The 17,500-nt window shown below is 35.8% G+C and overlaps 1 protein-coding gene across 4 annotated transcripts in view; it reads left to right on the top strand.

Moving 5' to 3' along the window:
- Positions 1-17,500, top strand: part of LOC106054255 (uncharacterized) — a 55,059-nt gene that overhangs the window by 9,958 nt on the left and 27,601 nt on the right. For 3 of the 4 annotated variants that reach the window (XM_056005435.1, XM_056005433.1, XM_056005432.1), the window contains one exon: positions 9,082-9,812. In XM_056005435.1, coding sequence (XP_055861410.1) covers positions 9,574-9,812 — 239 coding nt within the window. In that variant the 5' untranslated portion in view covers positions 9,082-9,573. Of the gene's footprint in view, positions 1-4,262; positions 4,619-9,081; positions 9,813-17,500 lie in introns of those variants that run through there. The other variant, XM_056005434.1, reaches the window with a different exon arrangement.

Below are 17,500 nucleotides of genomic sequence, written 5' to 3'. Positions count from 1 at the left end.
AGACACTTTTCTGCCGCGACATCTTAATTTTTTAAAATTTTCATTGAAAGGCGAGTTGGCTGAGTGGTTAAGCTCATGGCTTCCGAAGCTGGGGTCCTGGGTTCGAATACCAGTGAAGACTGTTTTTCTTTTAAATTTAGGGCGCCCATAAGTCCACCCAACTCTAATAGGGACCTGGTTATAGTTGGCCACATGAGAAACAGATGGCCTTAGCATCTTCTGCCCTACTGACAAAGGTCAGATCAATCAGTTTGATTTAGTCATGTAATACAATTTGTAATAGATCTAGACCAACAACAATCTGTGCGGTTAGAAATAGTTTTACCAATTGTTTTTGTTTCGCGTAATTTTATGGGGGAACGACCTGGATTCGAAGTCATGCTCAAGCTACCTCAAGCCGACATACAAACCAGCTAGTGAGGTAGTGAGGTATACTTATCTATTATTTGTTTCAAACTTACTTTCAAGCCACGATATACAAAGGGGGCTAATTCGGCTTATGCCACAACTGCAGTCAAGTACACTTTCTTTTCCTTGTTCGAGATGCCAAACAAAATAATTAATTACTAATAGATGATTAATTAGTTATTTAAAAAAAAAAGATCCTTGTGTTGTCAGTTCAAACAAATAACTTTGCAAAATTTCAGCTTGATCCGAGATTGAGAGTCGGAGAAATAACATATACAAACTTTTTTAGCAGACAGAGGGAGTTGATAGAAGCTTCCTAAAAAAGAAGGGTCAATAAGTCTACAGCATATTTTATCCATCTACCTTTCAAAATACCGCTACGCCTTAGCGTCCATTAATATCTTAGAATGTATACCTCTAGGTCTACAGAATCTATACCTCTAGGTCTACAGAATCTATACCTCTAGGTCTACAGAATCTATACCTCTAGGTCTACAGAATCTATACATCTAGGTCTACAGAATCTATACCTCTAGGTCTACAGAATCTATACCTCTAGGCCTACAGAATCTATACCTCTAGGCCTACAGAATTTATACCTCTAGGCCTACAGAATCTATACCTCTAGGCCTACAGAATCTATACCTCTAGGCCTACAGAATCTATACCTCTAGGCCTACAGAATCTATACCTCTAGGCCTACGGAATCTATACCTCTAGGCCTACAGAATCTATACCTCTAGGCCTACAGAATTTATACCTCTAGGCCTACAGAATCTATACCTCTAGGCCTACAGAATCTATACCTCTAGGCCTACAGAATCTATACATCTAGGCCTACAGAATCTATACCTCTAGGCCTACAGAATCTATACATCTAGGCCTACAGAATTTATACCTCTAGGCCTACAGAATCTATACCTCTAGGCCTACAGAATCTATACCTCTAGGCCTACAGAATCTATACATCTAGGCCTACAGAATCTATACCTCTAGGCCTACAGAATCTATACATCTAGGCCTACAGAATCTATACCTCTAGGCCTACATAATCTATTTCCGTTAGATGATTATTATACTTTATCCAAAGTAGACATTTTGTATTCTGTTACTTGGGACAAGCTTTGTTTATGTTTTCTTTGACATGGTTCGGATGCTTCAGATTTGAAGATTATTACTTTCTAGCCCACATGACGACGGGGATGCGTGGTCGAGAGGCTAAGTACGCTTGAACTTGGCTTGGCTTGGCTACCTATGAAGAGTGCTCGAGGTTCGACACCCGACAAACAGACACTTCTGATTGCCTTTCACCTCAATATCTCACAGGAAATAATTAAATAATTACTATCTCACACATACAGAGGATCAATTAGGATCCAACGAATTAATTAGTATCGAAACAAACAGTGATGCATAAAAACCATTGTCCTCAGGCCTCCGTCCGTGACTTGTTCCTGTTCAGACTCTTGTCATTTGTGTTGACTTGAAGAAGACGTTGTTTCCATTAAAAAATAAAGTACCCCAATCCGATTGTTCAATAGGATAGATGCGACCAGCACAGCGACCAACCGTCTTTACTTTCCCCAAATAAAGTCAGATACTCATTAGAGTTTGGTGGACCCAGGGGCGTCATGTAAATCACTGTCTTCACCGAGATTCGAAGACAGGACCTCTCGGTGCGGAAGCCAAGCGACTTAGCACTCAGCCACCACGTCCTCTTTGGAACTATTGGGTTCAAAAGTGCAGCGATACCTGTTGTAACATCTCTTGTAACACCTCTTGTAACACATATCTCTTATATGATGATGACCACCTCTGCATTTGATTTTTTAAGTGTACTACAGTTTTATAAAAAAAAAAAAACCAACAACATTGGTTTGAATGCTAATTTCGGAGATCTGTTGAATTTATTTAAGCACATAACCTTTATTGAAACTTGTATCTAGAAAACTAAAAATTACATTTTCTATTGGCACTTACAGCCAATTGGGAAGGGGGAAAGGAGGATGTATAACTTTGAATTTCCCGGAAATAACTTCCCCTTTATCTCTCTAAAGTGTTTTCTCACTTGATATTGAGTAACGAAACAAACAAAGGTGGAACTACACTGTGGGTCTCCTACTTCCTTCTCTGTCGTATGCTCTAGCATTGATAACCTGTTCCAACAACAACTGATTTCAGAAAATATATTATAGACCTTGCCACCACAACGACCGACCGCCGTTACTTTTCCCAACTAATGTCAAGTACCCATTAGAGTAGGGTTGACTCAGTGGCGTCTTGAAAATCCCGAAATTTCACCGAGATTCGAACCCGTGTTCCCTTGGCTCACAAGTCAAGCCTTAACCATTTGGCCACTACTTTTTCTTCCTTTATGTAGGCCTATTCCTTAGCGCCTGCATGTGTTTGGTAACTATATACTGATAGACTCGTAAACATCGCTAGAGTCTGGAACAACGCTAGAGTCTGGAACAACGCTAGAGTCTGGAACAACGCTAGAGTCTGGAACAGGATCAGATTTAGACTTGATAAGGCCCTAAGCTATTTGAAATATGGGAATCCCCGTTATGACTGGTCAAGTATAGACGATTGTTTAAATTTATTGAATCAATTTAATGGTTGAGAGAAAAAGGGGGGGGGGGGTGCTAATTCAATTCCCTTGTTTGATTTTAACACGTCACAAGAGAAAAGGTCGATGTGTTGACCTGATATAAACATTGGACTTTACGCACTGTCAATACTCACACGGTGACATAAACACACACACACGCTTACATACAAATACATGCACAATTATAATTGTAAATAATTTATTTTAAAAAGTAAAGAAAATTATTTTTTAAAAATGTTTCCTATGGTCAACTCTTATACATTGTACTCATTTAATCTATCTATCTATCTATCTATCTATCTATCTATCTATCTATCTATCTATCTATCTATCTATCTATCTATCTATCTATTTATCTATCTATCTATCTATCTATCTATCTATCTATCTATCTATCTATCTATCTATCTATCTATCTATCTATCTATCTATCTATCTAACTATCTATCTACCCTAACCCCAAACGTTAAACATCTATTCGTATCTATCTATCTATCTATCTATCTATCTATCTATCTATCTATCTATCTATCTATCTATCTATCTATCTATCTATCTATCTATCTATCTGTCTATCTATCTCTCTCTCTCTCTCTCTCTCTCTCTCTCTCTCTCTCTCTCTCTCTCTATATATATATATATATATATATATATATATATATATATCCTGAGCTAGCCAGGAAAACCAGTGACTTGGCAGATTTTAAGTCGTTGGTTAATATGCATGACTAAATGCATGACGCGTAGGACGTAATCATCTTCTTTTTAGAAGTAACGTCTGTGTTATATAAGATAAGATAAGATATGTATATATATATATATATATATATATATATATATATATATATATATCTTTCTGACTGTCTCTCTGTCTGTCTGTCTGTATAATTATTTTTCTATCTTGTTTAAGTTTGTTCGTGATTTAACCGAACTCCTAGAGAAGATATTAAAAAAAAAAAAACTAATGACAAAAGTGTATAGAACTACGGTCATTCCGTAGCTACTTTCTTATGTCTAAGTCAAATAAATGATTGGCGGCGTTCAACCTTTTTTTGAGCTTTCTCTACTTATAGAGCAGTACTTTACAGATGACTAGAACTGTAGCCTGCAGCAGACGTTTCCGCTATTCAAATGCTAGCCAAATTTAAATAAAAAAAAAAAAACTTTATAGATTTGGATCTTTTAAATCGTCATCGAACTGATCATATAATTTTTTTTTGATTGGAGAATGCTATCAATGGAATCAATACGCAATGCAAAGAGAAGGAGAGGGGAAGGAACTCGATCCTGCCCTCACGTCTGCTTTGCGTTGCCAGATTTTTAACGCATCCCACGACCAAACGTAATCTCCTGTCCGGCAAACAAAGGGGGGAATTTTCGATGGAGAAAGGGAAAGTTTTTTTGTTTTTTTTTTAAATACCTCCTGTGTTCGAAGTTCTTATCGAAAAGACGGGAGATATAATAGTTGACACAGATGTCTGACATGTCAAGATTTCAGTCAAGATTTGTGCTGTTAGTTAAAGACTCGGCCATGGTGAAATGTATTGATTAAAGGTGAACAAAATGCTCTGGTCTAATGTTTCTTTCACCTTGGAGCAGGTAAAGTTAACCATTTGAAATGATCAATTCTTGGTAAAATGACATTAATTATTTGTTTATAGGGTGACAATTATCAATTGTTGGTAAGATGATTTTAAATAACTGGTAGGTGAAATTACATTAATTAATTGTTAGTAAGTAGATATTAATGTATTGTTGTTATGAGAACATTATTTCAATGTTGGCAAGATTGCATTAGTTAATTACTGGCAATTTCGGAAGCGTGGTCAAGAGGCTAATTACGTATGCTTGAACTTGAGTTTGATTGGCTGCCTATGAAGGGGGCTTAAGGTTCGACACCCGACTCGAGCAGAGTTGTGTTTACTGAGCGCCTAAAGGCAGCACGGAAAACCTTCTCCCAGATACCCCCTCCCCACTGGTCCACAAATGAGATTGGACCAAAGCGCTCTGAGCATGAAAGTAGCGCTAAATAAAAGCTATAATTTAATTTAATATGACATTTATCAGTTGTTGGAAAGTTGACTTTAAGTAATTCTTCTTCATACGACAATGATCTAATGTTGATATGATGACATTCATCATTTGTTGGTAAATGACTTTACTGAATTAAATGTATTTATATTACATTTGAAACCTCACACACGAAAACTAATTTGAATTGTATACTTTTGAACAAAGAATAATAGTGCATCTTGTACAAATAATACTCGATATTGAGCCGATTAAGTTGGACAAGATTTTGTTACATATTGGATCAGGCATGTCAAACATGGCGTTCTGGGGTCGCATGCGGCCCGCGACCACTTTGCATGCGGCCCGCTTAGCCACGTAAAAATTTTTCAAAAATAATATTAAACTAATACGCTGGAAAATAAGAGATGACAAGCTACTTGAATTGAAAAATAGTATTTGTGAAACTGAACAACGAGGGTGAGTCTGCAGTGAAAGCAAACAACATTTTGTCAAACTTAATTGCAAGCCATAGCAAATCTTTTAGTGAATGTAGAAGTGTGTCGTTCAAGCTGCGGAAGTCATTTGTCCAGACAAGGTGAAAGTATTCAAAGAAATTATGTTAACTAGGAACACTGTGGTAGATAGAATAAATGACATGTCAATCAGCTCGCGTGAACAATTAAAGAACAAAATAGTTGATTTTGAATTATTTTCATTGGCTCTCGATGAATCAATTGATGTTACGGTTGTAGCACAGTTGGCAATATTCATTAGGGCAAGTGACATGAATTTCAAGATACATGAGGAACTCATTGGGCTCTGTTCTATGCATAACACCACAACAAGCGAGGATGTTTTTGAGAAATGACAGGAGGTGATAGTGCAGTACAATTTACCTTTGGTAAAGGTAGCTAGTTTAACAACGGATGGCGCACCAATCATGAAATGAAATGGTTTTGATGCAAAGCTACTTGCAAAAATAAGAGAGACTGATGCTAATTTTAAATTTGCTCATTTTCAGTGCATCATTCACCAAGAAACAATCTGCGCACAACTACAGTTCCAACATAAGACCGGTTTCAGACGTTATCAAGTTTATTCGTGCCCGTGGCTTAAATCATCAACAATTTTCAATGTTTCTGGATGACATTGGACACAAATTTGATTGTATTCCCTACTTCACAGAAGTCCGCTGGCTCTTATGTCATAAAGTATTGAAGAGATTTTTTGCACTCCGTGAGGAAATTGTATTGTTTCTGAACATGAAAGGTGAACCTGTTGAACATTTCCAAACTGACACATGGGTTAGGGATTAGGCATTTGCAGTTGATCTCACTGCTCACCTGCTAGACTTGAATTTGAAACTTCAAAGTAAAGACAAAATTGTCACAACTTCTTGTAATCATGTGAAGTGCTTTCAAGCAAAATTACGACTGTGGATAAACCAAATATGAAGAAAATCTTGTTCACTTCTCAACGTGTCAGGAACTAAAAAGATTAAATACGGCTACAACATTTGGTGAATATGTCTTACACCTGGAATCGTTAGTAGATGCTCTCAATGACCGTTTTCGTGACTTCGTTCCATACGAACAAGAATTTTCATTGTTTGTATCTCCACTCTCGTTTGATTCTGAAAATGCTGCAGATAATTTGCAACTAAAGCGATAGAATAGCAGTCAGATTCTTTGTTGAAATCGAAGTGCCACAATTTTACAGTTTACCCTGAACGGTACTCTGAATTGCGGAAATTTGCAGCCATAATTCTTGCTATGTTTGCAAGCACTGATCTCAATGAGCAATTCTTTTCCATAATGAAAGCTACAAAAACACCTCACCGAGATTATCTGATCAAAATTTGTCATCAGTGATGAAAGTGTCAGTGGCAAACAAACTTCAACCTGACATTAATAAGCTTGTATCCCAGAAAAGATGTTAAGCATCAGGACAATGGAACTACTTCGTAATCATAATAATTTTTAATTACCAAATTTTACTACAAATTTAGCTAACTAAGGGACAGGTATGCCATTAATTATTGTATTCTATTGAATTATTTCCAATTTACATAAAACTAGTAGGCTGTTTTGCAACTGATTTTTTGCTGTGGCCCCTCAGGTCATAGTAAGTTGTTTATGTGGCCCATACGCCTGGATGAGTTTGACATACCTGTATTAGATTATATAAGTAAGAAAAAAAAAAGGGATGAGTCCATGTCAAAAATTAACCTCTGCGGTTTCGATCATGAAAATGGCGTAATTATTCGGTATACACGGCAAGTAATGACAGGTTAAAATGTTCGTATTTTTTTTCGTCCAGCACAAGTGTTGGAATTAGTCAGTCAGGGATTGTGCATTTATTCTTCTTCTTCTTCATCGTTCTCATTGTTATGTTGGAGTGTTCATATGTCTAGACCAATACATGAGATGAACTGCGCAGTGGTTTCCAAATCAGGGAGCTCTCCATATAGTTTTCTTTCTATTGGGGTGATTTGGGGCCAATGTCTTATGCGGGCCTCTCGGTAGAGAGAGCAGTTTTGGAGGACGTGGTCGGCATTTTCTGGTGATACTCCACATGGGCAGATTTCACTGGTTCCAATTTTGAGCTTCCGGAACATGTGTTGTATCATTCTGTTGTGTCCGGTCCTGAGTCGAAAGTGCATTTATAAATATGTGACTTTAAAATATTTTGTTCTAAAGATCCTTGTATTGTTTGTTTTTTTTAACAAAATGTCGATCTACCTACAATCAATCAACTACAAGCACATAGATCTAACTACAATCAATCAACTACAAGCACATAGATCTAACTACAATCAATCAACTACAAGCACATAGATCTAACTACAATCAATCAACTACAAGCACATAGATCTCACTATAATCTATCGACTATAAAGCACATAGATCTCACTATAATCTATCGACTATAAAGCACATAGATCTCACTATAATCTATCGACTATAAAGCACATAGATCTCACTATAATCTATCGACTATAAAGCACATAGATCTCACTATAATCTATCGACTATAAAGCACATAGATCTCACTATAATCTATCGACTATAAAGCACATAGATCTCACTATAATCTATCGACTATAAAGCACATAGATCTCATTATAATCTATCGACTATAAAGCACATAGATCTCACTATAATCTATCGACTATAAAGCACATAGATCTCACTATAATCTATCGACTATAAAGCACATAGATCTCACTATAATCTATCGACTATAAAGCACATAGATCTCACTATAATCTATCGACTATAAAGCACATAGATCTCACTATAATCTATCGACTATAAAGCACATATATCTTACTACAATCTATCAACTACACGCACATAGATCTAACTATAATCTATCGACTATAAAGCACATAGATCTCACTATAATCTATCAACTACAAGCACATAGATCTAACTATAATCTATCGACTATAAAGCACATATATCTTACTACAATCTATCAACTACACGCACATAGATCTAACTATAATCTATCGACTACACCGCACATAGATCTAACTATAATCTATCGACTACACCGCACATTGATCTAACTATAATCTATCGACTACACCGCACATTGATCTAACTATAATCTATCGACTACACCGCACATTGATCTAACTATAATCTATCGACTACACCGCACATTGATCTAACTATAATCTATCGACTACACCGCACATTGATCTAACTATAATCTATCGACTACACCGCACATTGATCTAACTATAATCTAGCGACTACACCGCACATTGATCTAACTATAATCTAGCGACTACACCGCACATTGATCTAACTATAATCTATCGACTACACCGCACATTGATCTAACTATAATCTAGCGACTACACCGCACATTGATCTAACTATAATCTATCGACTACACCGCACATTGATCTAACTATAATCTAGCGACTACACCGCACATTGATCTAAGTATAATCTATCGACTACACCGCACATTGATCTAACTATAATCTATCGACTACACCGCACATTGATCTAACCTGTTTTACTATTTTTCAGTGAACCAAGACTTGAGTCTACTTTTGTAATCATGTTGTTCAACAAAATCTATGGTGTGTGAAAGGTCCAGCAACAGAATGGCGAGTGGTGGACTTTCAAGGAGGGCTCACTTCCTGTGTACCAGGGCTCAGAATCAGTTGTACCAGAGTGAAATTAGCATCTCAAGAATCGTGTCTCATTGTTTTGCCGGCAGCTGATGATCGCCTGTCTTGTTAATAGTGACACTTTCAGAGCTGCCTTTGGACAGGTATTACAAAGTTAAGGATATGAACTTTAATGTGCTTTACAGATGTGTGCTTATTCAGGGAGGATGTGAAAGTAAGACATCTTCAAGTCATAAAAAACACACTTGTCAAAAATTCTATTGACTTATATTTTGAATCGTTATTCTGTACGATTTGTCCATCCAATTAATACGTGCTCAAGTATTTCCAAGAATTCATTCTATAGATATCTACCAACGTCACGTGACTTTAGAACAAGTAGGTCACGATGAACTTTACAGCTTCAATGTATGCAAACAGCACCACGGATATCACCGCCATCTACAACATCACGGCGTCGACATCCAATTTGACGTCTGCATTCAGCCCAGCGTCCACCACGACAGCAAGCATGACGTCACATCCTGTGACGGTGTTTTTGGAAAAATATTACGCAGTCTTCTTGCTTGCTTTTGGCACCATCGGAAATATTCTGTCCTTTGCTGTTCTGTCCAGGAGAACTTTCAGGTCAGTTCAGAACACTGTTAAAAATTGGGTGGCCATTCGAGGGGTTTAAATCAGAATTTATTTTGAAATTAGTTTGATTTGGCGGTCTTTAGCTAATAGACTGATGTCTCATAATCCTAAGTACTGAAAACTAGTATGTTTTTCACAATGGAACAGTAAATCTTACTTTATTGACTAAATAACCCACAGGGACAGAACAGCGTTTTACATTTAACGGGGAAAAATGTTTTTAATATTTACATAAAATTGACCTAATTTTAAACATATCAATCAGTGATAAATAGGTTCACGTTAAACTAAACATTATCAGGGAGTGTATATTGAGCTATATTATATTAAATTCTTTGTATAAATGCATGACGGAGGTTAATTTCTCGGTTTCCTATTTTTCTTTTTATCTCAAAAGTGGAATAGAGCAAGATTGAGAAGGAAACAAAATAATCTAACTACAAAAGCTCAATGATGAATTATATAACTTTCTTTCGGCCTTTCAATTAGGGGGTGCACCGGATAGAACTTTTTGATATTCGGCCGGAGCCGGATATGACCGGATAGTAAAATTTGATATTCGGCCGGAGCCGGAGCCGAATACCTAAGTGTCTTGTAAATAGCTTGGGTTGCTGAACATTTTACGAAACTGTTAAATAACATACCTATATTGGTTGGTATTAATTTTTTTCCTTTTATATACCTTATTGTTTTAAACTCTGTTACTGATTGATTTATTCAAGCTTAACAGTATTTATAAACAGATAGGCCTATCACAAATTAAGATGCCACTAACTGTAAAGGATGTGTGTGGGAGGGTCAATGTAAATAATGTTAGTATATATTTAACTATTTACTAATGTAAATCTCTCATAAGTAAAGTGCAATCTGCCTTGTATAGTGGTCGGATGTATGTGTTCATGAATTTCAGACTAACAACCTGGTCAGATATACCTAGTGAGGTTACACATGTATTCCTAGTGTAGTGTGTATAGTTGTTTGTGTTAACCATCACGCATTGTTTTTTCCTTGGGCATACGCACGCAATAGTGTTGGGTGGTCAGTCAAAAAAGATAACACATTGGCATGGTCAGTCAAGCATATAGATAAATTATACCCGTCCACTAGTTACAGAAGTCAAGGGTTGTTGTTTTTTTTACACTCCAGCATATTGTTTCTTTGTTTGCTAGATCTAACTGTGGTACTATTGTTCAATTTCTTTTATGCGATTTTAAATTTTACTGTAAGGTTTTCCGTTATTTATTAAGTCAAAAGAATTAAACAATGAAATTAGCTTTCTTTCAAAAGGTTTTAATACAAGGCAAAAATACACACACTCAAACATGCACATCTTTGTTTTATTTTATTGTGCAAAGAACGTACGTAAGAAACATCAAATGCAAAGAACGTATGTTAGAAACATCTTCCTTAATTATTACTGATTTTATTCGTGGTTTCAGTGTCTGTTACAAAAGGGAAAGATAGTAAGCCTATGGATGTCAGGTGTGTAAAAGTCGTCCTGGCCTGATACACAGTGGCTAAGTACGCATCTTAAGTAAAAAAAAATTAGTAATAACAAGGAGTTAATTTGACTGTCACAAATTATTAAGAATATCTTATCAAATCAAGACACTTAACTGCAGGAGAAATATTCAAGTTAACACGTTAGAAAAAGTATTTAACCGTAATATTTATTTACAGTGTAATATCCTTTGTTAGCATGTTGTGTTTTTTTCATTCTGTCTATTAATAAATTGGGTGTCAAGGACCAAATAAATAAAATAAAGAGTAGGGGGGGGTGTTTAGCTCTCCATTTAAAATTTAAAGATAGCCCTGGTCGTGTCTTTTTCGCTAATATAGATTTCTTTTTCTACAAAATAATTAGTTACTGGCTTACTGGGCTATGAAATCTCGCGGTTTGTGTTCTGTGTAGCTAAAGGTCACTCGTTTAGGTGTGTGATCTTTAGTCCAGCTAACTAATTAAGATTTATATTCAAATAACTCGGCACACTTGAAAAGGTGTGGCCTCTAGTCCAGCCACGTGATACAGATTTTTCTCCAAATAAGCAAACTCTTTGTCCAGTTACCCGTGTTGATGGTGGCTTGAAGTCCACCCCCCTAATTAAGATTTACTACTAAGTAAACAAACCTCTAGAGAGTGCTTACGTCCATCGTATCTGACTTGTGGTCACCTGTCAATCAATGAACTCAATGTGATGGACTGAACAAATAAAAGGGGGTGGCAGTTGTTCATCTATACCTCTAGAAATATACCTGGTTACCCTAGTAGAGGTGTGGCTCTTGTAGTCCAGCCTCCTAATAAAGATTTAATACCAAGTAAACAAACGCAGTTCCCTCGAAAGGTGTGACCTCTAGATAGTGTCAATACCCTGACATTAAATCTACCTCCATCGTATTTAGCTTGTGGTCACCTGTCTATAAATAAACTCAATGTGATGGACTAAACCAGGGGTCTTCAACCTTTTTTGGCCTACCGCCCCCTTTTCGAATCTTTTCTTTAAAAAAATCCGCCAGCACCCCATTCTAAGAAAAACAGTTATAAAGAAGCGTGAGAAGGCAAATTTGAACAAAATATCATCTATCTATTAATTTGTATGCTGTCAATAACACTTATCCCGCTTGGGAGACGACCGCATGCCAAAGGCGATTGTTGTGAATTCCTTGGCCTATGTCTGACGAGCTTTAAGGAGGACTGAGTTACATAGGTGCCCCCCTACCCAGTGAGCGCTATAAAGATTTATTCAGGCATTCAGGCGCCATTTCGCTCTCACTGGCATAGAGGAAAGTAACTGGCAGCATTCTCTGGCAGCAAATAGCCTCTGAGAGAAACAGTTCGAGAGCTCTTACAAAAACTGCGGGACAAACATTTGATACTCAAAGAAAAGCCAGCATACAACGGCTTTGTCTGCATAAAAATTCGGGAAAATATGTAGGTCGCAGTTGGGTTTGCGTAGTTATGTGGAACAGTGGACTCAGCCGTAATCTTCGGAATTAAAGGCAATAGCAGCCAATATTACCATTATGCAAAAATTTTGTCAAATAATTTGCAGTGATTACACACACAAATTAATTGTAAAGACTTTCTTTCAAATCCTAAGAAAAGTCTCCGTTTAAATTTTTGAATATTAGGGCCTACTGTTTTTAGGTTTAATTGTAAATATTTAGTTTTATATTTTAATATAAATATTATTATTGCAGAATTCACTACAAAATGAAATTAAGCTAATGGGAACCTTGTGTCCCCTGCGGTCTGACAATATTAGAAATTTCCAGCTTTAATTTAGCCAAAGCAAGGCGAAGGTCTCCTCTAGTTGCTACATCCTGTCTATTTCTTTGCTTATTCATTAACTTTGTTATGCACTAAATCTAGGTTAACCATATGTTTACTGAAAAGCTAAAACATAATTGCAATTTCGAACACAGTTTTGGAATTTTACTGAAACATTTCAATGCAGCCACATCTCTGTTGTGCCTCCAGGGGCGTAGCTAGGAATTTCCGTCGTTTGGGGTCCAGGGGGCTTGACATCTTTCGGGGCCGCTGCATTTTGCGTAATATTTAATTTAATTAATTAAAAAAGCACTAATTTGGCCCCTCCCTTAAATGGGGGCCCGGGGGATTTTCAATTTTCCCTTACCCCCACCCTAGCTACGCCACTGTGTGCCTCCTATGTTTACATACTTTTTACTGAAGACATAGTTTTGTAATTTTTTTTTTATGCAACTCAATTTGAACGTCAGTAACAGATGTTTAATAATTGTCATTTATATTTTTTTTTTCTAAATTTTAGAAGCGAATCTTAATTTCTTCATAGAGCATTGTTATGGGAATTGCATAGATATCGGTGTCCTTGGGCAGTAATTCATTTGTTAACAAATTATGTGAGATTGTAAAACTCTTTAAAATAGATTTAATATCTCGATAAAAGAGAAAATGATATAATCAATGACAGTCAATATCTTTCCTAGCAGTCGGAGGTTGGTTTCATTCATTTGTGTTAGCCAGCTTTAAGTCATCGCCAACTGTTGAATCTTCCCGTTTCTCAAAAAAAAAAAAAAATTATTTAAGAGCTTAAAAAAACGAGCCATAACAATTAATAAACCCCTTTCGAAATCTAGCGAACTTCAGTTTACAACAAGAGTCTAACACCTTTTTCATCATTTGTTTCATAAAACTGTTGAAAGATGCGCTTATTTTCGGCATGGGTTTGTACTTTATTTACAGTTTTATAATTAGATTCCAATAGAAATGAAATTGCGGGCTAAACTTTTCTTGTGTATCATAACTCACAATGTGAATAGGGAATAGATTTTTTCTTTATTCTATATTACCTATGAAGTCATTGTAGCGTCCAACCACTGATGGTTTCCTATATGTCCTCATAAGCTACATAACTAGACAATTTTGAAATAATATTTCAATTCTAACAGAAAAAAAGTCTTTTTGTGTTACATATGTTTTAAAATAAATTTAGTTTTAATCAATTATTCAACAATATCATAAGAATTTTTAAAAAACTATGCATTTTTCTAAAAAGCCATTAAAACATATCCTGCTTTGCCGTTTTTTGTTTTTAATATTGTTTTAATTGTAGATTTTTATAATTGTTCATGAATATTCTTAACTTATTTTTGGATATCGCTATATGTTCGTGAAGCCGACTTGAATTCATAACCTCATCTGAAAATGCCATCAAAGTAGAACTTACTATTTTTCTAGTGGCAATTCACTAAATCTCAAGGAAATATTACATGACATACCAGTGAGTTTTCGTAACAATATTTTATCAATGTTTTTTGTTTTTAAAAAGTTAAATTATTCTATTAAATGTTACCTTTAATGTTTTTTGCAATTAACTTTTACATATCAATATATTAACATATGTAGATAAAATAAACTATAATCTAAAAGGCGTATTACCTACTTTGTTGATCAAATCTTAAACGTTTATACGCGAAAGATTCAAGAACAATAGATACTCTCCGATCATAACAAAAGAGTAAGAATTTAAAAATAGAAAATGGGATTCCCGAACTCAATTTCTAACGCTGTTTCTGTTCTTAAATTAGAAACAAGTTAACTATACTTTGTCTATATTTAGTTTCCCAGCTTTAATGTTGAAGAATTTTTAAATTTGTTTTGTTTCAGAGCACCTTAAGTTTCTTCTTTCCGCCTTTATGCCCAGCGCCCCCTTACCGCCCCATTTTGTGGCCAGCGCCCCCCTACCGCCCCTTTGGCTCTCAGCGCCCTCCAAAATCTCGAAAACGCCCCCTAGGGGGCGATATCGCCCCCTTTGAAGACCACTGGACTAAACTAATAAAAAGGGGTGGGAGTTGTTCATCTCTACCTCTGGAGATATACCCGCACAGCTATACAGACGTCTGGTCAGCATGACTTAGTTAAAGAATGTAACATTTTAACATGTTAACTAACCTACTCAAAGGTCAAGACAAATTGAAAAAATGTGCTAGCCATTGCTGCTCTGTATGTAAAGCGCATTTATGATGTAAAGTTTCATTTCTATTTATATTAACACGCCTTGTCTTTATAATAAACGATGTTTGGTGCATATTCATAATGGCTCTATTTTAAAGCACATTATTTTGTTTTAATATAAACATTAATACATTCTACAACAGACATTAATGGAACGAGGCCCACTTTATGCATATTAAATAGGTGTACTTTTTACTATCCGGTTTACTATCCGGTAGTGATATCCGGCCGGAGCCGAATATCACAGAATAATGAAAAAATGCCGAATATTCGGCAGAAGCCGGAGCCGGAGCGACTATCCGGTGCACCCCTACTTTCAAATACCTGTTTGCTCAATAGACAAACTCAACTAGTCACTTTTGAGGACCTGGTCAGTTCGAACTCATCTTTATACAAACATTACATTGAAATTACTCTAGCTCATTTTTTGAGTTGAGTTGAGTGGAATAATGTATTAGTCAAATATTGGTCTAAAAAAAAAAGCAATGGTAAAACAAAACTGAAGAAAACTTCATAGCTCCAACACAATTACTAAAATAGTTTAAAGATGACAAGCTCCTGTGTCTGCTGCAGTTGGCTTCCCTTCCTTCTATGTTAATATATAATGACCGAAAATGATATTAGTTTATAGATCATAAACCATATAATATGTATACAGGGTTTACAATGCAAGAGGAAGGAACTCAGACATAAACTCTGTCCTGAATTTTCCAGCTCAGGTAACTTCATTGAAGGCCCAATAGTTCAGAAAAGTAAACTCTTAACAATTCAACTGAAGGATTTTAATGTGCTCTAATCATTGAAACTACTAAGTTCACATTGTTTCTCTAATTTGTCTAATCAGTTGTTTTTATATAGATCTATATAGTTTTTATATAACTAGAATGGTGTAATTAACATATTCTAGGTCAAGTTCGTAATTATGTGTGGTTTGTAATGTGTGTCACAACGGTGACAACGGAAGGCTTTAAGTAACCTTTTATCAGAGCTGTTCGTCTGCCTGAATAAACAAGGGTGCAAGAAATTACAGCGTTCCTCCAGATTCCTAGCTGGGAAGCCAGCATCCAAAAGGGAATCTCAATTCGTAATAACGCGGCTCTGTTGTGAAATGAATGTAGGGCATCAACATTCCGAAGTCGTGGTCTGTTTATATCTTTCTAGAGCAATTGTATCTAACAGGTTACTTTTGTTGTATCAACTCACTCTGTCTGTCTGTCTTGTACAAAGTTTGAAAACATTTTTCTTTCACATACCCCTTCTCGGATCAAGTTGAAACTTGACACAATTATTTGTTGTACCTAACAAAACAGGAATCAATAAAACAAAATTAACCAATTAGTCAATTGGTAATTATTTTTTCTATTTGATACCAAAAAAAGGAAATTAATCCTTTAGTATTAGGAGATATGGCTTAATTTTTTAGGTTTATTCCCTTTAGATAAGTGTACACGTTATTTCCCCCACACCCATTCTTGGGTCAAGTTCGAGCTTTACGCCATTGCACATTTGCACCTAAAAATAAAGATCTTGATTTATATAAAAAGTTAACCAATTAGTCAAATAAGTTTTGATAATTAATTAATTATTTTATTTGATATCGAAAACAAAGGAAAAAAATTCTACATTATTCAGTTATATTGTTGTGGATTTCTTCCCATTAAATAAGCTCTTTTCTAAGAATTTTTATATTTATCTTATTTTATCTCTTGAGCTGATTAGCCATTATTTATCATAAATAATTAATTCACGTTCATCACTACAATTTGCTCCCTTGGAGTTATTATCCTCGGATTGTCCGCCCCTGCATTTGTATGTATGTTTAGTTTTCTCTTGTTTCTTCTCTACCTCTTACTTTGTTTTTTTTTTTTCTCATTCTGATTTTCTCCCTTTGGCAATGCATTAAGTGCTTTCTTAATAGGCTATTTCACACACACAGATAGATGGACACATACACGCAGATCTGCACTCTCACACATCACATCCTCACAAACACAAACATTACAACTCTAGAAATGGGCAGCTCTCAGGTTGGGCACACATTTAAAGGCAGGTGTAATCTGTTTACATTAAAACGAAATCAAATTCGAGACATAAAGACAAATGAGGAAGCCGCATCCCTGTAATTAGTTTTAAACAGTGCATGCCAACTAGGAAATGCATTTCATCCAAGAAAATAAAATTGTAA

Source organism: Biomphalaria glabrata, chromosome 12, assembly GCF_947242115.1.
Source record: "Biomphalaria glabrata chromosome 12, xgBioGlab47.1, whole genome shotgun sequence".
Classification (NCBI taxonomy): Eukaryota; Metazoa; Mollusca; class Gastropoda; family Planorbidae; genus Biomphalaria; species Biomphalaria glabrata.
The sequence above is the reverse complement of the archived record's forward strand: the minus strand, read 5'-3'. Positions and strand labels throughout refer to the sequence as shown.